Here is a 25324-nt window from a genome sequence, read left to right as displayed (position 1 = left end):
ATACGGAATATATAAAGACAGCTTACCAAAGTGATACCTTCAAAAGAATATATCACAGTGCCAAAAAACAAAGGCAAATCATGCCAATCGGCAATATATCGCCTCTCATGAATCGATGGTAGATCGTTGCACATTATGTACATAGTAGCAATGTAGCCAGCTATAACCAGAAAATTCGCCATCGAAGAAACAGGCACTAGGTATTTTAGATTTCTGATCCATGTGCTCAGCATTATAGGAATTAGGATGACAGCCATGTGTTGGTGAACATCCATCTCAATTCCATATACGTCCATCACCTGTAAAAAAAAAATTAGTTTAACAAAAGTTAAATACAATATATTAAATATAATAAATAGATTTATTAATAAAAATATTACATTTTTAATTCGCTCTTCTAGTCTAGTGAATTTCATCAATATAAATTAAAAATGCATATATCTTAAATTATAATCAAATATGCAAAAATAAATATAAAATAAAATTTTTTTTAAAATTTTATTTTTAGGGAAATCGAAATATTAATCGAAATATTAATAAAACATAAATTATACATATCAATACTATCAAGAATTTCTATTAAATATAGAATTCAAATTAATTGATCTATATGTATATATGTATATATGTATATTTGAAGAAATTTCAAACTAGATTTTTTTGAAAAATCTTATACAAAAAAATTTTTGTTTAATTAATTTTTGTTGGACTAAATTTGTTTTCAACTAATTTTTATATATAAAATGATCTTAAAGTTCATTTTAAAAATTTATAATTAGAATAATAAATATTCAATATTTAAAATAATTAAAACTTTGAATTTAGTTGCTCAATAAAAAATTATAAAAAAAAAATTAAATATTGAAAACTTACCAGTTTCATATTCTTCGCAATGAAAACAAAATATACACAGCAAAATCCAAGTTGCGTAATACATAAAAATATATTAACCAATTTTCTGAAACAAAGTAACATAAAATGATATAAATCACAAAGAAAAATGAGAGAGTTCAGAATAAGTTATGTTAAAATTAAAGAAAATGAAAAATTTTAAAATATTAAAAATTTAAAATAAAATATTTAATTTATTATTGAATAACTGATTCGAAATTTAATTTAAGAATTAAGAAAAGAATTTAATTTAGCATCAGAACACATTTTTCTTATTTTATATATATACCTACCTCATAAACACAGAGTATTTTCGGAGTGAGAGAGGACCAGTGGCGAAGCACAATTCTACTGTACCAGCAAATCCAGTCGTAGCATTCGGATCATTAACACGACGCGTCACTTCTTCGTTACATTTAATCTATAATACATACGATAATATTTATATATTAAACAAAAATATTATTATATTATATTATAATAAAATAATAAATATAGAATATAATAAATTTATGATAATATAATATATTAAATTATAATGTTATATAATATAATATATAATAAAATAATTGATGAAATTATTAAAAAAGCATAATAATTGATTTGAAACTTTAAAAAGAATATAAAAAAATAGAATATAAAAGTTAAAGTTCTCAGATTTTTCTGTAAAACATTATTATCATCATATTCTATGAATAAAAGTAAAAAAATGTTATATAAATATAAACTTGTATAAAATGCTTAAAATTAAAATTAAAAAGTTATAATAAAAATACAAAATGACAATAAACTTTTTTGTTTAATATTATATAATAAAAGATTATTGATCTAATATTATTAATTTTAATAATGACAAATATATATTGTATTATTTATCAACAATCTCAAATAAATATAAAATACATATATATATATATATATATATATATATATATATATATTGACAATATATTTTTATCTATAAGCATTGACAAAAACTCAATTCATTGTTATTTTGTTTTTTTTATTGTATTCTATATTTAATTTTATTTTTTTTTCTAATATATATGTATATAATTAAATTATATTTTCCTTGTATTTTTATTTCTCAAAATATACTACCATAGTTTTTAGAAAATAAGATCAATATAATCAATATAATATCAATATAATAGATTTCAAAATAAGACATTCTATACATACATATAAATATTGTATATGTAATTCAAAGAGATTAGAATTGTGATTTATATAATTTTGTTATTTTTTTATTATTATTTTATTATTGTAATATTTATGTTCTTTAAATTTTTTATTTTTTATATTTCATTGTCAAAATTTTATAAAATAAATAAATATTTAAGAAATAATTTTATATATTATATTAATTTTATATTTAATTATATACATATATATTAGAAAACAATTATTAAAAATTATATCATGAAATATAGAAAATGCGCAGTTATTTATTAAGCATTTATTTATTAAGCATATAAAATATTAGTTATACATACAAGAATGTGTTGAGCATGAACACAAATAATCCCAAGAAACATGGTAAGTGGAGGAGCTAGCAGTAGTCCAGCATGCTTGAAAGCATCCCCTAACGCAAAGATTCCCGAACCGACGTTACCTTTGAACAGGTGCATCATTGTTTCTAAGTACCTGTAATTATTCAATATAAATAACTCTATTAAAGTATAAATATTTACAGTTATTTAAGCCGAAAATATTTCAACAATTAAAATAATAATTTTATACGATTTTATTGCGATTAATATAAAAATATTCGTTGATTTTTAACTTATTAAAATTTAATTATAAATAATTAATAATAAATAAATAACAAATAAGAATTTAAAAGGATTGCATTTTAAATAATCGATGTCTTTATATTTTTTGATGATTCAAAATTTTAAAAAAGATTTTAATAAAGTATTTGGTAAAGATTTATAGGAAATTTTTTTATTTAATTTAATACTTTAGAGAAATATTATTATTATTATTATTATTTAATTTTTTAGAGAGATATTAATATATATATATATTAGAGATATATATTATTAATGATTTAAAATTTAAAAATTAAAAGTTAAAATTAGAGAAAATTATTGAATTATTTTTTTATTTTTTGATAATTTGATAGAATTCTTTATTTGTCAGAATAGTTATAACTATAATTTTTATCGAAATAATTAACTATATTTGTATCACATATTCAAATTAGATTCAAATAAAAATTAATAAGAAATTTTCGTAAAAAAGAATTTTTTATTAATTTAGAAACAAATATTTAATAAGTTAGAAACATATATAATATTTTATAATACAGAAATAAATATAATATAAAAATTATTTATAAACATATAAAATTATTTGCAAACATATAAAATAAAATAACAAATAAAAATACAAATTGAAATTCGATATTTAATGAACGTTAATAACTTCAACAAAAATTAGTATGTTAATATAAAATTTCTTAAATATTTTTTATGTTTCGTCACTCAATCTACTTTGAAATGATCCAATCAATCAAAGTTGAAAACCTATATTATAAATCTATAATATTATTATTAAACCTATACAGCTTTTTGCTCTTTTTATAATTTAATATTTATAATTCATAAACAAATATCATTCATTAATAAAATCATTCTTTGAATAATTGAAATAAGTAAAAAAATAAAAAAATAAAAAATTACAAATTAAAATAAAATTGAATAGTATTTTTTTGACACATAAATATTTAATGTCTCACATAGTTAAAAATAATTTTTTCTATTTTTTAACATTTCACTCTAAAAGAATAAGATTCTTTTTAGAATACTGAAAATAATCTTAAACAAATCTAATTGCATAAAATTCAATAACAAATCACATTTGATAATAAATTTAACATTTTTTTATCATTTCCATTTATCAATTTTACTTTTCTAAATTATATATGAAAGCTAAATAAAAATTTAATCAACAATTAAATAACAATATCATATTTCAATCATAAATCATGTATTGTTATTTTAATCGTTAATCGTAATTAATAATTAAATTCTTAATTTAATTGTAAATCTTAACGATTTATAATAGTGATAAAATTTACAATAATACCAAATTATTATTAAATAAGTATTTTATAAATACTTTATAAAGTATTATTATTAAAATATTTTTTAATAATAATAAATATCTTTAATTGCGATTTAATTACTAATATATTTAATTACTTAATTATATAATTATATTATTAATTACTTAATAATATTAAATACTACTATAATACAATAAAAAATTCATTATTTTAACCATCAATTCGATAATTGATTTCAATAAAGATTAATAATTAATTTTTTTTTGCAATAATTCATATTTATTTTATATGACTCTTGTTGAAGCATTTTTATTTTAATATCATTTATTTTCCAAAATCAAGTTGTTGATAAAAAGTTAAAAAATAATTCGAAATCATTAATCATTAAAATCAATTAAATTTAATGTTTAATATTTATTTAATAATATTTAATAAATGAAATATAAAAAAGAAAAATTTATCTTAACTTTCATTTGAAATCCTTAAACATAATTGCAAAGAAATATTTCATACAAATTTTGAAACGCATAATTATGTAATCAAAAATACTATTAATATGATAATAGAGATTCTCTAAAAAGTTAAATGTAGAAATTACGCGGATTAATGAGAACTTATGCCAACATATTTATTTCGAGATTACGTTTTGGCTTTTGTGGTTTATAGAAAAATTTAAGTTTGATATGCTTCTTTAATCATCGTCATAGATATTGTAATGATACATAGATTCAAGTTAAATACATTTTAGAAAATTTTAAGTACTATCAATAAAATGATAATAAAAATAAATAAAGTTTTTTTCTATTCATCATTTATTTAATTATAAATTATTCTTTCATAATTTGCATTAATATGCTCATAAATTTAAAAAATTATTTTTCCGCATTATACATGAACTATTATATGTATGTTATATCTATACTAATATCATCTCAGAAAAAACATGTAACAAATCTGCCAATAATAACACTATAATTAAAGAAATGAACAATTTTATTTAATTCATAACACAAGATAGAAAAAAAGACATTAAATATTACACAAATAATTAAGAATTTGATATTATATATACAATATATAAAAATGAAGAGTATTTAATAAATATTTTTAAGAAAATATAATAGAATTACTTAAAAGAAACTTTAAAAATTTAGAGATTAAAAATAGATTAAAAATTCTAAAAAAGAGAATTGAACTAAAAATTTTTAACAATTTTAAAATAAAAATATATATAAAAAAAATAAAAATATTAACAAAATTAGTATTAAAATTAGTATTATAAATTAATATTAAAAAATTTAGAAAATAATAATACAAAAATTATTATTTTATTTTTATCTTAAAATTTATTTATAATTATTTATTTTAAAATAGTAAAAAAATACTACAAACTAGTATTTTTTTATATAATATTTATTTATATAAGTACATCTAAAATAAAATAAGAATTGATGTAATTTAATCAAATAATAAGATATCAAAATACAAGCAAAATGAAATGATATATAATGTATATATTATGTTCATTCATTTCAAATGTATATGCATGTTGCATATCTATAATGTATTCGAATTATTTTTTTTTCAGTTGTTGTTTTTTTCATATGTAATAATTATTTTTTGGAATAATTCCAAAATGTATTTTCAATCATGGAATGTAATAAACTATTTTAATTTTTACAAAAAAAAATCAAACATCGCACAATCAAAAAACTAATTTCGATGGCTTAATACGTTCCATGGAGGAAAATTAATTATGGATGACATGTAAATTTTGAAAGTTAATAACTTAACAGGTTATAATATATGCATAAATAGTATTTTGAAAATGCTTCAATATAAATATAAAATATATAATTAAAATAATTATAAAAATAGTATAATATTAATTTTTGAAATATTTTTTCATATTTATAATATGTATAGAAATAATAACATATATATGTATACATATACATATATAAAATGGATATATATTGTTATAATGATCCTCCAATATCCAATATCCTTGATATGAAATTCTTTATGTGTATTAGTTTAAATATCCTCCAACATATAGAATTGAACCTGATTTTCGGCAAAGTTAAGTACATTTATTTATAGAAAATACGTATATAAAATATGATGTACAAAAAATATATTTCTAATATATTATAAATCAATTTAGATGTTTACAAGAAAAAATTATATTAATTCTTAAATTATTCTGTTTCTCTTTGGGAGAAAACTTTAATTCTAAAGTATCTTCATATTTATATAGATTTCTTAATATTTCTTAAAATAATAATTTCATAAATATTATGGAATATCATGGATAATTGATATCATGGATATCATGAATGGATAATTATCCTGTAAATTATTTTCTTCTTGTTACATATATCTTAACCAAGTATATAGTAAAATAATAGAATAAATAATATTGTGAAAATGTGAAAATAAATTTCTTAATAGAGTCTTCAATATGAGGAACAAAAAAAATATATTGTTATTCAAATTTTCTAATCAAAAAATAATCCATCTAATTATTATTTAATTTTATTCTTATAACAAAAATCACTGATATAATATTTTATCTATCAAAAATTTTTTTATAAAAATGAAATTAGATAGTTAAAAAAAATACAAAACATTATTTCATAAATTTTTTAATAATATTTTTAATAATAGTCATTGATTTAAAAAAAATTATATTTAAAATTAATTTAAGAAAAGAAATATTTGAAATTACGAAATAAATTTATTTTAATATTTTTAAATGTTAAAATTTTAATAATAAATTTTAATAATTTTTAAATTTAAAATATTAAAATATTTATCCATTTTTATTAAATAATTCTATATTTATTAATAACATATTCTATATTTATTAATAATTTTATAAAATTATTTAAATTTTTATTTATGGTTTAAAAAATGAAATTATCAAAATCAATAAAGTAATTTTTATTAGTAGAAAATAATTGGTCTAAGAATAATTATATAATTTTAAATTTATGATGTTTCATATATACAGAATTTAGAATTTTATGCTTAATAGATAATTTGCTATTCTAATAAATAAAAATGTGTTTATAGTAAAAAATAATTACAATCTTTAATATGTGAATTTATCTTAAATTGTAAATAGTATATTTGTATGAAGATGATAAAACTTATTTTTTTTTAACTTAAATTACCAAATAAATTTTAAATATTTCTAATTTGTAATTTACTTACAAGTATAAATTATAAAAAATCAATATAAATTGTAAAAAGATTAACGAAATAAAAATAAAAAAAAAAGTAAACTTACGAGGTTGGATGATGAACAGAAATTCCATGCTCACTTCTATCTTCTATTTCGGAAGCCTTTTCCATTGCCAAAATAGGATCTTTTGATTGAAAGGCACCATATGTACTGCCATTTCTAAAATAATAAATAATAGTATTATATTACAGAAGTATTTAATTTATTATTATGTATGTATTAATACGATTTTATAACTTATATAATTATTCAAATTTTAAATTTTATATAATTAATTTTATATAATAATTATGAATTATATATATTCAATTATTTTTATATTTTATAAAAATAACAAATTTACTAATTTTTTGATATTTAAGATTTCTAATATTATACAATATTATATTATATAATAATATTATATAATATTATATAAAATATATATTTGATTGATAAATCATATAAATCGTAAATAATATTTAATTATTTCTTATATAATTCTATCAACGATTTCACATATTTTAATGTCAATGATATTATATTTGACTTATATTTTTTTATTTTAGACATTATATTCTTATATTTAAAAAAGAATTCTGTACTTTTAAATAAAAAATTTATTAAATTTTACTAAAATAAAATAATTTTAATTATTTTCATTAAGTAGACATTTCTTATTAATATTAATAATCTTTTCTTATCATTTTTGAATTAGTAATTATTATTAACACTGAATTTCGAGTTTTTATATTGGCATTTTTTAGTTAATTTTTAAATAAAATATTTTTCATTTTGTTATGTTACATATTATATATTTTATGACATTATAGACATAAAGAAATGATTCTATTAATTTTTTGTTATATAATAATTATTTGTTATATAATAATTTTAGTATAATTTTTATTAAAAAAAATTTTCTATTATATTCATATAATTAATTTTCTATATTATATATACATTAAATGATAATATATTATAAAATTACGAATTTTTTTTCAGTAAGATATATCGCAAAAATAAATTTTCCAGTCATAAAAACAAATATGATTTATATAAAGAGTTTACGTAAATATAAGTGCCAATAAAAACTCTAATTATCGAATGTTGCAAAAATGCGAGATTGGATATAATAAGTTTAACTATCAGTTATAGTCAATGAATCTACTTCTACTAAACTCTTCTTACTTCTAAAGTTATATAAAAGTTATATCTAACTTTTTCCATGAATATCATACTTTTTTTAATGAGATTTTATTTATTATTATATTATTATTATATTATTAATATATTATTTTATGATTAACAATATATATAAATAATACAATCTTTCCTTACAAATACACTGAACATTATTTTTTTTCGATCGAAATTGAATACATAAATGAATTTAGAAATTGCATTCGAAATGATTATTTAAATTATTCAATAATTTTTCAATGAAATCAAAATAGAAATTATAATCACATAATTTTTAAATATTTAATTTATTGATGAAAAATCTAATCTAAATCTAATCTAATCTAAATCTAAATTGATGATTCTTAAGTGAAAAAGATTAAGAAATAAAATATTTTATATTAACTTTTTTTGTTAATTTTAATGTTATAGTATTTATAAATTATTAATTATTAATAAAAATTGAAATCTATAAAAATTTAAAAAATTGAACAAATTTGTTATAAAAATATACAAAAGTATAAATAAAGTTTATAATATTTAAAATGCAATTAAACATTATTAATATCAAATTATTATTATCAAATATTTTCATAAAAAGAAATAAATAATTAAAATATGTTTCATCTAAAAAAATATAATGATAATTATATATAATAATAACAAAATATCTTGATTATAAAGAATAAATAAAACACATTTAATTTTAGATAACTTACATATATGCAATATTTAACATTGACAAATTTAACATTACATTTAATTTAACATTATTTAACATTGATAAATTTCAAGATAAGTTTTATCTAATCCTTTTCGAAACAAATTTTTAGTAATCTAAATAAATATTTTATTTTTCTTCTTAAACAAATTCCATTAATTAAATTAGTAATATGAACAATGTCGAATTTATTTATAATTCCTTTTCGAAATATATAGTTAATTTTTATTTTAAAAAATAAATAATAATAAGTAACATACAAGTAACAATGAAACAATTACAATTAAATTTGTTATATTGAACTTTATATCTATCCATTAATTATATTTAAAAAATAATACATATATATGTAATACATAATTATATTTTTTTCAAATAATAAAAATACAAAAATTATAAATTTTTCTAAAATTAGAATTTACTTTTAAAAAATTGTTTAATTTTAAATTAAAAAAAATATATTTAAAAAAATAATTATAAATTAAATTCTTAATCAGTGAAAAAAAATTTCTAAAAAAAAATAATTGAAAAAAAAAAAATAAGTAATAATTGATTTTTATATATCATTGAATAAGTAAAAGATTATAAATTGATATACAAAATATTTAATAAATATTATATTACGGAAATAACATTATTGTACAATATAAAAGAAATGTTTATTTACAGTAATTATAAATGAATACTATTAAGAATAAAAAAATGATAGTAGACATTAAGCAATTGTACGTAATAATTATATATTCAACTTTTTTATTCCAATATAGATTCCAATAGATATTCCAATAATAGATTATCACAAATAACAACAGAAATTATTACAGCTATTTTAAAATTAAAAAAATTTGTTTAAGTTTGAAATTTTATAATTTGATGTTAAAATAAAGAAATATCATTAGGTCAACTAGTTACATTATTTTTGACTCTAATTTTGCCATTAAAACAAAAACATGTAAATATGTAATACTGCTACAATAGTTTCAAAATTAATTACGTGTTTAATTAATCAATACATTTTATTTTAATATATAATTTTAAAAAATGGGACATAGGGGAAAAGACATATAAATGTAGATTTACAGATATGTTTAATTTTTTATCTTAAAATACTTACACTATGAAGTAGAAGTCAATTAGAAATAAAATAAAAATTAAATTTATAGATTATTTAACAGATTATTTAATAAGAAACAATATAATATTAAAATATATATAATTATAATATAAAAATTTTTTATAATTATTATAATTAACTATTGTAATATTATATATATATATATATATATATATATATATATATATATATATATATATTCATTATTTATTATATTCATAATATATTCATTTATAATATAATTCATTTAAAAAAATATGAATTTAAAATTCATGAAACAGTAATAAAATCTATATAGATATACATGATATTTGATTTAAAACAAGCAAATTATATAGTGAATTATAATATATAATATATATAATAGTCAATTAATGTATTAAGATTATATTAAAAAAAATGGAATTTATTTAATAATTTAAATACTATTTTATTATCAAAATATTATTAAAAAAGCACTTTTTTTCTCTGAAATCATATAAGTTAATGAAGTGATTTGATAAGTGATTGCTCGCTACATTAATATTCAATAACAAATTCAAATTGAAAAGCAAGTGAATAATATTAATTTTAAATGATAGACTATGTTGCGTCAAAAATTATTATCGAAAGATCGATCTTTATGAGTATCTATATTCAATTGATTGTCATTGCAAAAATAAATTTTATTCGATATAAAATATATAAAAAATTTGAATAATCGAAAACAATTTGATAAATAGATTTAGAAGAATTAACTTTATTTTTTAAAAATATATTAATCTAGATAATATGATTGCAATTATATTATCATCAAATTAATAGTCATGCAATCATATTTTGTAATAAATGTATTCATAAAAAAACATAAAAGTACATTTATAGTACATTTATAGTAAAATAGAAAATCCAACAACTATAATTATCATTGTAATCGATTGCTTTATATTTTATATTTTGCACCATTAAAAAAATAGATATCGAAATTCCAAGTTTTTAACTTCTAAAAAATGGTATTCAATTATTAATAAAATTAAATATAATTTTTTACATATTCACAAAATTTGACAATATTTTAAAAATATATATACAAATATATATACAACTATATATATTTGGAACATAAAATTTGGAAGAATTGAAATTGAATAGAAATGAACACTAAATCTAAAATTTTAATTTATTTATTAGTTTATGAGATATTAATAAAAAATTTTTGGTACAATACATTTGAATCTTATATAATTAACATATATAATATCTACACAGATATATTATTAATACAACCATTTTCGTACTATAGATTGTCGACGCGTCGCCGAGTGTAAAATAGTCGATGACATAATACAGTAACGATATCAGTATGCATAAGGTGTCTCAAATAAAATCGATTATTGTAACTTCAGTTATTTGTATTTTCATGCAATACAATTGTTTCATTTTAAATTATTTTTAAAATCATATTAAATTACTAAAATAAATCATATTAAATCATATTAAATTATTAAAAATTTATTGATAAAGTTCCTGAATTTATTAGAATAGAATTTTTTCTCTCAAATATCAACAATGTTAGTAATTATTATAAAACAATTATAATAATTTTTTTATTTTATTTAAATTCCAATAATCTAAAAATGTTAGGTTTCAATATACCGTACTTCAATATCCTTATTATGCAATAAATATTTGGAACTATACTGTAGATATAAAGATAGGAAAATATTAATTTTTGGATTATATATTTTGTCATCGTCAAGCAATTGGCTATGCTAAAATAGTCATTGCGTCTTCGATATTTTATGTGAAACACTCTATAAATGCCCAGGATCATTATCGCTATTACGTCATCGACTATTTAATACTCGACTATGATTGTGTCTATTGTAAAAATATTTGTTACGTTTGTATAAGAATATATGAAGAATATATGTTTTTTATTAATATCTTGAAAATAATAAAAATTTGAAGCTAAAATTTTAAATTTAAAATTCAATTTTCCTCCCTCTCTTTTAAATTTAATATCAATCAGAAATATATATTTTTCAAAAGAATATTTTAAAATTTTATTTAAAAATGAAAGATAAAATAAATTTTTTATAAATTTAGAATTTTAAAAAATTTAGATTTAGAATTTGCAAAATATTTAACTTTTAATCTTTATTATTTTATTGCAAAAAATTCCCAGATAAAATTGTATTCGAAAAAAGAAAAAAGAAATATGAAAAAAAATTTTTTAAACAAATTTTATAAATATTTTAAAGATATTTTTAAATTTCTTACATTTACAATTAAATATTATAAAACAAAAAATTAAAAAAAATTATTTTAAAATAAAAATAATCTTTTTTTATCCTAATTGAGAATAAATTTCTATTGATATAATTGTAGATATAGATATTAATGTAAATGTAGATTATATTTTATAGTTAAGTTTTTTTAAATAGTTCTAATAATAACAAACTATGTAACATTTTCCTTGTATCTTTAATATATTTCAGTGTGGAAAAATTGAAAAATATATTTAAATACAATCTAGAGATATGAAACGCTTTTCCACTTTTCGATCACTGGTTTTTTATTTCTTCCATTCCAAAAATGCATGACTTTTTTTAATCAATTATTAATTTTAATCAACGAATTATTATTTTATCATGACCATCTTAGCCATATTTTTGATAGTTTATACACATATTTCTCTATTTATAAGATTCATGCAAGAATTGAAGGAAAAGTATAAAAAAGTATAGAAAGAATCTTTGCTCTAGGCCAGTTAATCAAAAAAGAAAAAGAACTACGATGAACCACAAATTTATTTTTGAAAAGAATCCTAAAAAAGTTATTTAAACAATAATTAAATAAAATCACAATTTTTTTTAAATTAAATTCTTAAAAACGAATTGTTATAGTATTTTTTCGTTAGTAAAGATATCTGTGATTATGCAAATGATCTATATGCAAGTATTTATTGTATTCTAAAGAAAATAACAATTATCTATAAAAAATTCAAAGCTAATTATCTTTAGTATTTTTATGTCTAAATTTTAACATTTTTTAGTGTTTATTATATGCAAAATATAGATCTACGTTACGATTATTTATGCTGCAGCAAAAACTATATTACCAAAAAATATCAATAATTTTATTCTATAATCTCATTTTATCTATACTTATCTTCTATTAATAATTAATTTTTCTACCTAATTTTATATCTTTTATAATCAAATTTATTATTAATTTTTTTATTAAATTATTAACATATTAATTATATATATTATATATATATATATATTTAAAAATTTTCAAATTCATTTTTATCGAAAATAAATAATTAAATAATAAATAATAATAATATCTTAATTTTTTTATACAATATGTTAATATATTCGTGAGATATCTTCATAAAATTAATTCTAAAGATTAAAATATGAAATTAAAAAAATTTATTATTATATTATATAAAAATGTTGATTGAGGTTTATTTAAATTATAAACAATTTAAATTTATAATAGATGAAACAAAGAAAAGAGAATGCAATAGCAGTATAATGGAGACAAAGTGATCTTATTCTATTTCCTTTTTGCTTTATTTAATGTAAATTTCAATTATTTAAAACTTAATAAATAAGCCTTAATCAATACCCCTATGTACCAATTTTTATATTTTGATTTCCGGTCAAATTAGTTCTCTATGTTATCTTACAAATGCACATATATATATATAGAATTATATATATAGAAATTTTTGCATAATTTTGAAACTTGAAACATTCTGTATATTTACGAAAAATATTCAAATCAAAAGGAATAAAAATTTATATACATAATTTATATATAATTTATATTATATATATATGTATATATATATATATGAGATATATATATATATATAATTATATTATATATATAATTTATATATAATTTATATATATATATTTGTCAGAAGATAAATAAATAAAACTAAAAGTAATAATTAAAAATAATAATATTAATTTTTTATAGAAATATACTATATACATATATATTTCGAATAATTTCATAATAAAAAAAAATTGAATCACATTGATTGATTATATAAATAGAAAAGTAATTTTTTTATTTAATTATAATGATACTATAGAACAATTTGTGATTACGTAAAAATGCAATATAATAAGTTATCAAACTGACTCATATTAAAAAGTACAAACTGCAAATGTCTTATAAATATATACAAAGAATTCAATATTACATTATTTATGTAACATGATTTATTTAAAAGATTTATTTATACATTTATATATTCTAGATGATTTGATATTTGAATAAAATCTGATTAATTATGTTTACACATCATTGTAAAACAAATATTTATTTACTCACCTATGAGGTTCTTTTAGTGTCATCACATCACCATGCAAAGAATTTTTTTTTGCATTGGGGTTTTTATGCATTTCCATCTATAAATACAATCAAAAATATCTTGTTAATGTCTCAAAATATGCAATGTCAACTGTAAAAATTATATTGATCAACTATAATTAACATTTTAACTATAAATTCAAAATCATGAATTCAAAGTTGATCTATTATGTTGATCTATTATATATTATAAATATATAATTTTTAATTACTAATAAAAAATTAGTAATTAAAAAATTAAAAAAATTACTAATTAAAAATACTAATAAAATAAATTTTATTTATCAAATAATAATTTTATCAAATAGTAATATTGTAATATTGTAATAAATTTGATAAATAATAATATATTTTATATTTTTATTTTATAATAAATTATTTTTAATGTTAATTATTATAATATTATAACATTAGTTATTATAATAAATTATTTTAATTTATTATTATTATTATATATTATATTTATTATAGAAATTGATATTACGTTTTATTTTAAATATATAAATATAAAATATATATTTTTATTTATAAAGATAATTTAATAAATAATTTAATTTATTAAAGGAAAATCAATGTTTTATATATATATGTATCAAGAAGCGAATTTTAAAATATAATATATATTATATTATATCTATATATGTTATATAGAAAATTATTAAACTATGAAAAGACATAAATTTAATGTATAATTTTAATATTCCTATTTTTAATATTTAATAAAGTTTTCTTTATTTTTGATTTTTTGATAAGTAGTTAAAAATATTAGTAATGATTTATTTAAACTTTATTCAATTGTCTCTAATTTTATTTATTTGTAATTTTTGCAATATTGTTAATTTTTAATTATCAAATTTATTTGAATTAATTTTTTTCTTATATTTGATGATAAAATGTCTTCACATATTTGTTTTTTAATATAATATAATATGATATGATATAATATATTAGTATATTTATTATGAGTAATAATCGTTTATTAGTAATAATCGTATCATATTATATCGTATTATATTATATCGTATTATATTATATCGTATTATATTATATCGTATTATATTATATCGTATTATATTACATCGTATTATATTATATCGTATTATATTATATCGTATTACATTATATCATATTATATTATATCGTATTATATTATATTATATTATATTATATTATATTATATTATATATTATAATATTTTTATAATTATTATATTATATCTTTTGTACAATTATTATTTATATTTTGATTTTTGATTTTTCTTATTAATGGAAATTTCAGTTTTTTTATTCCACTAAAATTTTACATTTGTGAGATAAAAAGACAATTTGGTGATTAGCTCACATGTTATCTTCAACAAGCCGATTAAGCTAAGGTCACATGAAGTTCAATGTAAGATATTGATCAAGCAATACCATTTCCCATGAAAACATGATCGAACATCTGTTCTTCGGCTTCCTTTGGTTTTTTCCAATACTATTTTTAACTTCATTAATAACTTTTATTACTGCAAACAAGCAGTATGTAATTAATGAGTAACGTAACTATTTTTATTCTTTGATTTGATTCAAATTTCTTATGATTTTTTTAAATATAAAAATATTGGATCAAATATTTAGTTTTTGTATTATTTTAATAATATTAGTATATTTTCCATATTTATGGAAATGGATAATTATGGAAAATTGAAATAATTATCATGAAAAAAGAAAAAGAAAAGTTAGATTTTATCTTTATTCAATCATAAATTCCTTTTTTATAATAAATTTCCTGATTTTGAAAAATATATAAGAAACTTTTGTGACATTAAAAAATATGAATTACTTTAATATTTACAATATTTTAATATTCAAAAATTAAAAATAATTGAAATTTAATTTTTCATGAAATCAAATCAATCAAGATCTTGAAATTCTCAAAAACTCAAACTTTGAATATTCAATACTTATTTCCTTGTTTCTTTTTCTAATAAAACTTATCTATAATATTTTGTCAAAAATTAAAATTTTAATAAATTTTGATTTTTAGAATTTTTTAAAGTTTAAGTTTGTAATCAATCAATAATAATCATTCTTTTAATTTTCAAAAAATTAAAATTATTATAAATACAAACTTAATTAAATTATTATTAAGTAAATAAGAATAAATTTATATCATAAGAACATTTTCGTAAATTATTTATACATGTTATTCTTTAGAAGAATTTCTAAAATCTTCTAAAGAATCTAAAATCTAAAATATTTTAAGATTTTTGAATCATAAAAATAGCAAAAAGTTTCAGAATTTGAAACTTTATAAATTTAAGGGAATTTTCAAATGATTTATTCCTATTAATAATAATGAAAATATTTTAATAAAAAAAGATCAATTTTACAATTTTTTTAAGTTTATATAATAAATTATTTTTTATTTTGTTTTCTAAATTGTCTAATTGTTTTTCATTTAGTCTTAAATCTTGAATTAAAACAATATTAAACTTACTAAAATATTAATTTTCTCTATTTTATTTATGATATCAAATTTTTAATTTTAAATTTAATTATATTTAATTCTATCAAAAAGTGATTGTAAACAAATTAATTTTTTAATTCGAAATATATATATTTAAAAATAAAAACATGTTTCTAAACGATAAAAAAAGAATTCATAATATAATATTAAAATTGATAAATATAACACAATTAATATTATCGCTTAAGATTTCATCACAAAATAAACGATCAAGAAATACAATTACAGATAGCTAAAATAAATAATTATATGATAATTAACTTATAATTAATTATATAATATTCATTTAATTATATAATTATAATTAATTATATAATAAAATGTAATTATATTAAACTTTATAGCTTATATTAAATATATATTATATTATATTAAATTGTGAATAATCCATATGAAAAATAGAATCATATATGTAATATATGCCACATGTTATTAATATGTGCAACAATAATAAATAAATTTTTCCATTTTTTTGATTCTCAATGATTCATTTGGATAGTGAACTATGAATTTAGTAGAATTTATAACATGATTAATACATGATTAATACTTGAGAAATAGTTAATTTTTTTATAACTTAATAAATTAAAATAATAAAAACACAATAATAAATTATAATAATAATAAATTCTGAATATAATATATTCATTTGAAAATTCAATGATGAAATTTTAATATTGAAATTACTAATTTATAATATCTAAATATATAACATGTAATATATATAATATATAATATATAATAATATATAATAAATATATAATATATAATATTATATAATATATAATATATAATAAATAAAAATATAATAACAAAACAATAACAATAACAAACAAATAACAAAAATATAATAATAATAAATATTGACATATGATTATACTTAAAATGATATCATGAAAATAAATTAGATTATGTAATTACATTTCTATGATTCAAAATATGTAATTATATTTCTATTTCTCAATAAAATATAATATTAATTTTATCAAAAACACTTTCATGTTCTCAAATAAAACAAAAAATATGAAATTTATTATTTTGATAAGTTGTTCTATTGATAGTATATTATTATAGATAATTAAAAAAATAAATACATAAAAATAAAATAATTATTTAGAAAAAGGATATATATACAGATAAATGATTTTGATGCAATCTATAAATAAATATAATATTAATATTTTTCTTTTTTTTTAAATATTAAAGATATACAAAAAAATATTGCATCTTTAATCACTTACGATATAATAGATCGATAAATGATTTACATACTTCTGCTCTTATTTGATTAAATTTTTCAAATTCAAACATAAGTCGTATATTATATGTCATATATGTGGTACAGTAGAATTGTAATTTCAATCACAAGCAATTTATCTAATAATTAGAATTCGCGAGTAACATAATGTATTTTATATTATTGGTCTTTCAATTTTTAAATTTCATATTTTTTTTTTGGATATTTATTTTAAAAAATATTATATTATTAAAAAAATTGAAAAATAAAATCATATTGTACAAATTTACAAAATTTATTTTATTAAATTATTGAGAAATATATGAGAAAATATAAGTTATTGCAGGTTACAAGAATAGTAGTTAGTTTAATATTTTTATAGTATATTGCAAGACTTAACTGTTTTATAGAAATGTGATAATAAATAAGTAGATGAGTTTTTATCATATAATTTTTAAATATGAATAATTATTTGTAAAAACTAATTCTGTTTTTTATTATAGTTTATATCTATTTATACTGTCCATCTATATTGATAGATATCTGATATGATAGATATTACTCATAAATAATCTATATAATTCACTGTTAACAACACTGAATAACAATTGAATAATATTATTTGAAAATGTATGTAAATTATATAATATATATTGTGCAATAATATTTAAATTAATTTAAACAAATTAAGCGAGTATGAAATAAAATAAAAACTTTAAAACAAATATCATAAATATAAAATAATTAATGAAATAAATATTGTTTTACAATCAAAATTTTTAAAACTTCTGATATCAGATACAGATATTCACAATGCATATCTATTTTTAATTTTTAAAAGCTAATAATTTTTATTAAATATCTCATGCATTGTATGATAATTTAAAACATAAATATAGAATTAATTTTAAGTGACTTACTCTAATTTTACATGAATAATGTATAATTATTTGTAAGCAATTCTATAATCTATAAATATTATACCATAAGAATACAATAATTATATTAGATATTATACTTTTTATTCAAAAGTTTTTTAAATTTAATTAAAAATTATTTTAAAGAATTTTTCAATTATAATTTTTCAATATTACGTGCAAATTAACGTCGATATTCTTAAATTTATATTGATAAAATTTTTGCTTATAATTTTTTAAAATATAATTGTTACCAATAAATCAATAAACTGCAAATCTTTAAGAATCCATTCCATCAGATAAAATGGAAAAAATATAAAATATATAAAAATATAATATATAAAATAATATATTTTGAATAATATATAAAATATTACTTAAAAATGCATTCAACCAAAATTTATTTTTATAAGTTCTTTTTATAAGCATATATTCATATAAATATGAATATATATTATATTTATAATTAGAATTATTATATTATATTTTTTATAAATTACTATTTATAAAAAAGAAGTATAAGAATTAAGTATTATAAGAATTAAGAATAAATATTTATAAGAAAATTACCGATTACAATTTTATTTTTAATATTTCGACAAAAAGAAAAAAATAATATTTCATGACAAGATATTTAAATTTTATAATCTGCTTTTTTTATAAATTTAATAATAAATATCCATTATACTTCTATTTATTAAAATCTGACAATTTTCAACATTGAAATGTAACAAATGAATTTTTTAAAGACTAATCTTATGCAATGTCAAAAATTTTATAATGAGAAAATACTCAATTATATCAGATATCATTGAATAAAAAGTTGATATTAAACTATATAATTTGATAGTATGACGGTATTTTAACAAGTTCTAAATAAAAAAATTTAATATATTTGGCTATTTAATATATTTTCTATAATATTAGAACATTATCATTAAAATATAATAAAAAAATCTTTTAATTTTTAAACATATTGAAAAGAAAAAAATATTCTATATTATATATTATATATTATATATTATATAGAAGAAATAAATAAATAAAAAAAAGAAAAATAATTAAAAATATGAAAAAAAATACAATAATCACTCGAATTAATATTTAAACAACATGATTTGCAAAAGATTATTACTCTATATATTATTGTAATTTAATTAAATTAATTATTTTTTAATATATATATTATAATATAAATTTTATTTATTTAATGCACATAAATTTTTATAATAAAAAATAAAATGAAATATAAAGATAATAAAAAATAAAGTGAATATAAATGAAATAATAGCAAAATCTAATATTCAAAAAATATTCGGATATATATAATAAATTTGTGTTAATTTTTTTAATATTGATATAAAAATATATAAAATGATAAAAAAATATATAAAATGTAAAAAATATATTTTATAAAATTAAATATTTATTATTTCATTCTTTTTGTGACATGTTTTAAACATTATAACATAAATATAATACAATAATTATATAACATAAAATTAAAAAAGTGCTCAATTTTCATTCAAAATTTATCCATAAAATTGTTTGAATTTGAGAAATTTTCGGAAAAAAAAACATCTTTCCATCTTCTATATATAAAAAATATTATTCTTGAAAAAAACTACTTAACAATTTCTATTTTTGAAAATAGAAATTTTTATTTTAAAATAATTATTATATGATTTTTATATACAGAGATATATAATTTGTTACAAAAATATAATTATTTAAATATTGGTAAATTTTCAGTAATATCGTGCATTTTTTTAATTTTATATGCTAGTATATTAAAAGACAATCAATAATTTAAATAAATTACAATAAATAAATATAGAATAATAATCTTTAATAATAATTCTTTGCAATAATCTTTAATAATTGTGGTATCCGAATATTAATTCAAATTATTATGTATATAGAAAATCTAAATCTTAATATTGAATAATAATGATCATATAATATTTTACTCTTTATGTTACTCTTTTTTATTCTATTATGTATATAAAATTTATATATATATATATATATATATGCATATATAATTTAATATAATAATGTTGATTATAATTCTTTACAACAAAAACGTATTCAAATTATACAAATATAATTATATATTAAATATCGACTGGTATTCATATCATATATATATATATATATATATATATATATATATATATACATATACATATATATATGTATATATACATGATTAATAATCTTACTTTAATAAAAACATGAAAGAATATTTAAAAAAGAAATAGAATATATTACAATTCAATATAATATATCCTCTTATTTCTATTTATAAATCAAATTAGATTACATTATTCTGTTAAGCGAATATTCATTAATAATTTTACAATCATTCTAGTTTAAATATTGATGAATTGTTTAAAAATATTGATGCAAGAATTTTAAAAATCCTTCTTGAAACTTCGAACGTCGTTTTGCTAAACTTTGTTGATTACCTCAAAACAAATACTACCATTTAAAAGAGAAATTTTCATAATATAAAAAAAATCGATGATATGAATATTTTATAATGTTTTAAATAAATAGTGGTTTCAACAATTTCAATATTTTACTAACAGTTTTGTTAAATCAAATTATTATTATTATTATTACTATTATCAAAGATATATTATAATTACAAAATAAAATGATAAGCGTATTTTGATGATGACTTGTAAGTAATTGTAGATTGCCAGACTATTAACTTTTATTAGATATTATCTCTCAATGACTAGAATAAATAAAACGAAATGTATAAAAGATATCTATATGCAATAATTTACGCTTCGAAAATTACAATAAAGAGTTATTCAACGTCGTATTAATCAATCTTACTTAAAAATTATGTATTATACTTTATTATACTATAATATATATTATACTTAAAAATGAATTTCTTTTTTTTGAAATATAATAGAATTCTCGAATCTATAACGAATTAAATTTAAGATTTTTTTAGGAATAATAGCGAAATCTGTTACATATATATATATATCATGCACTCAATGTATGATCTGATAAGTTATTTATTTATAAATTATTTATTACATGAGATTGATTAGATCAATTAGCTAATTTTGCTAATTATCATTCTAAATTCTCATTATCTATTTTAATCTAATTTCTCGGTTCATCTAATATCATATATATATAATACAAAGTATACATATATAAAATATTTAAATATTTTTGTGAAATTATTAGAAAAATACCATCGATTTCAAAAAATGAAACAAATACAAAATTTGGTATAAAAAAAATAAATATGTTATTCAAATAACATTTTCGTATTATTTTTGCATTTTTTTAATCTCTAAAATCAATCTTCCAAAAATGTTTTATATATATATATATATGTAATTTATATATATATACATTATGTTCGCATTCAATAAAATAGCGAAATAAATATTTGAATAATTTTCTAAAAAAATGTTTTCTAATTATAGTTAAATAATTGTTATTCAACAATTAATTAGATAATATATTAGTTATATTATATATTAGATATAATCCTGAAATATAATTGTATGTGAAAAAAATCAATCAAAATTAAAATAAGATTTATTCACATATTTATTCATAATATCTTAATTTTCAAAAAAAATTAAATATTTCAAACATAACATATGTATTGTAAATTTTATTTGATACAAAGTCAAATTAAATTTCAATTAACTATTTTTCAAAAGAATGCAAATTTCATGTAATTAAAACAAAAGAAATTAAAAATTTTTAAAACATCAGAACATACTTATAAAATAGAAAAAACAACTAAGTTGTAACTATGTATATACTCAAAATGAAAAATATTTTCACAAAATATATACAAATATAAATAAAGATATGGCGAAATTCGTTAAGATAAGATATATGTAATTAAGTACACATGTATCGTATAAATATTTGGAGAACTTTTTACAAAAACTTTTTTTCAATTTTATACAAAAAAATTTTACTCTATATTTTCCACTTAATTTTTGATATAAATTCTTCATTTTTAATTTTTTTTCAGCTTTTTTTCAGTATGTATAAATATGTAATATGTATAAATTTTTGATTAAAATATAATATTATATTTTTTTTTCTATTAGAAGAAAAAAAAGTACTTCCTAAATGCGAAAAGAGAACAAAATAATTAAATGGTAGCAGATGGTAGCAATTGTGAATTATATATTAAATGCATTTTTTGATTCATAGTAACATTAATTACGATAGCAAAAAAATAATAAGATATTATTATTTTTAAACGAATTATTGTTTTAATTTTTAATACAATAAAATGTTTAATAAAATTACGATCAATATTTTTTAATTTATGATTGATTTATTTATTATAAATTTTATTATCTTTATTAATTCAAAACAGTTTAATTAAATTTAAATTAAATAAATAATAGAAATATTTAAAAAATAAACCGTACAATAAAATTATAGCTGACTTTATTCGACAATATAATTGCTATAAATACAGTTTGTAAATGCTAATTATTTGTTAAGTTAAATATTATTTAACTTATTAAATATTATTATTTGTTGAGTTAATAAAATTAGTTAAATAATTATTAATTAAGTAAAATCTCTCAAATATAATTTTCATAGAAATTATTTTAGAAATTGATTTTCTATTTATTATATATATATTATATATTATTATTATTATATAATAATTCTTAGGCTATTATTTATAAAATTTTCTAATAAAATTTTTATTTAAAGTTCTTTTTTATTTTTATTTTCTTTTATATAAAACAATATATATAATAATATAATAATAATATATATATATTATTATATATATATATATATATATATATATATATATATATATAAAGAATTGCTTATTATATAAAATATATAGAATATGACATATGAAATTTTTTAAGAAATTAAAAAATTAATTATTTTAATTTACAAAAAATCTTTATATTTTTCCCTTTTGATTAATTTATGTTTTTTTTCTTAAAGAAAAACAATAAAAATGAATATAAAAATAATTTTTTATGAATAAAATTTCTTGTACTTATAACAATAAAAATTATAATTGATTATAATTTCTCACTTTGATTTAATTTCTTTCGATTTAAAAATAAAAAATTAATAATTATAATAAGTAAGTTATTTGTTAACAATGTACATAATATAATAATAAAAAATACAATAACATATTGTTATTATATTATTTAATATATAACTAAAGCTTTACAAAAACATACACATTGTGCAAAAACAACTTAATTTGGTAAAAAAATATGATTTAATTGATTGATTTTAATAAACTCAATACATTCATAGATATATATATTAAATAAAAGAATCATATCTACATATAATAATTTGCTCTTGTAAATCTGCGAATCATTTTATCATCCCTGTACTATAAAATAAGTAAAATATGTAACTTATAAGTTATATAGTGTTATCTAGCATTAAAAAATAATAAGTTTATTTTAAATTTATCTCTATTGTTATAATATATTGCATGAAATCAATAGCAATATAAAGTTTTTTTTTAAATAACTCATCTCTATATATTAGAATAAACGTATACAAATAGTAAAAATAACCAATGTCAGATATTTCTTGCATCGAACTTCCGTTCCAAACGATTACTAAGGATAGGTTTAATTATGTGGCGTCCCGTTAAAGTTTAAGAATTCATATTTGCACTACGTGTATCTTAGACAGGAAAACGTCGCATAAGCCAACAGAACATCATCTTGGCTAGAATTAGCCATCCTGTTGATCTAACATTGGTCAATTCCTGTTTTTGATACACGCCCAATATGTGTTCTTAATTAACGTTTCGTTGAGTACTCGCAATATATTACTATTAAATTAAATTATACTATTATACTATTATACTATTATATATACTATTAAATATAATATATTACATATGTTATATATTATATAAATATTATATAATATTATTTAAATTAAAATAATATATTTATATAAATATATAAAAATATATATAGATAAAACGGATATTTATATATAATTGTATAGATATATATATTAATATATAGCAACATAATGAAATATTTATATATA

At 15.7% G+C, this 25324-nt stretch overlaps 1 protein-coding gene across 1 annotated transcript in view; it reads right to left on the bottom strand.

The window, feature by feature from the left end:
* LOC107994227 (luciferin 4-monooxygenase-like) overlaps positions 1–25324 on the bottom strand; it is a 121141-nt gene that overhangs the window by 78186 nt on the left and 17631 nt on the right. The window contains exons 2-7 of the mRNA XM_062077748.1: positions 14552–14628; positions 7260–7373; positions 2388–2538; positions 1185–1312; positions 874–958; positions 27–299 (exon numbers count right to left, since the gene is read on the bottom strand). Of these exons, the coding sequence (XP_061933732.1) occupies positions 27–299; positions 874–958; positions 1185–1312; positions 2388–2538; positions 7260–7373; positions 14552–14628 (828 nt within the window). The remainder of the gene's footprint in view (positions 1–26; positions 300–873; positions 959–1184; positions 1313–2387; positions 2539–7259; positions 7374–14551; positions 14629–25324) is intronic.

This window comes from Apis cerana, linkage group LG7 (genome assembly GCF_029169275.1).
Source record: "Apis cerana isolate GH-2021 linkage group LG7, AcerK_1.0, whole genome shotgun sequence".
Taxonomy (NCBI): Eukaryota; Metazoa; Arthropoda; class Insecta; order Hymenoptera; family Apidae; genus Apis; species Apis cerana.
The sequence above is the reverse complement of the archived record's forward strand: the minus strand, read 5'-3'. Positions and strand labels throughout refer to the sequence as shown.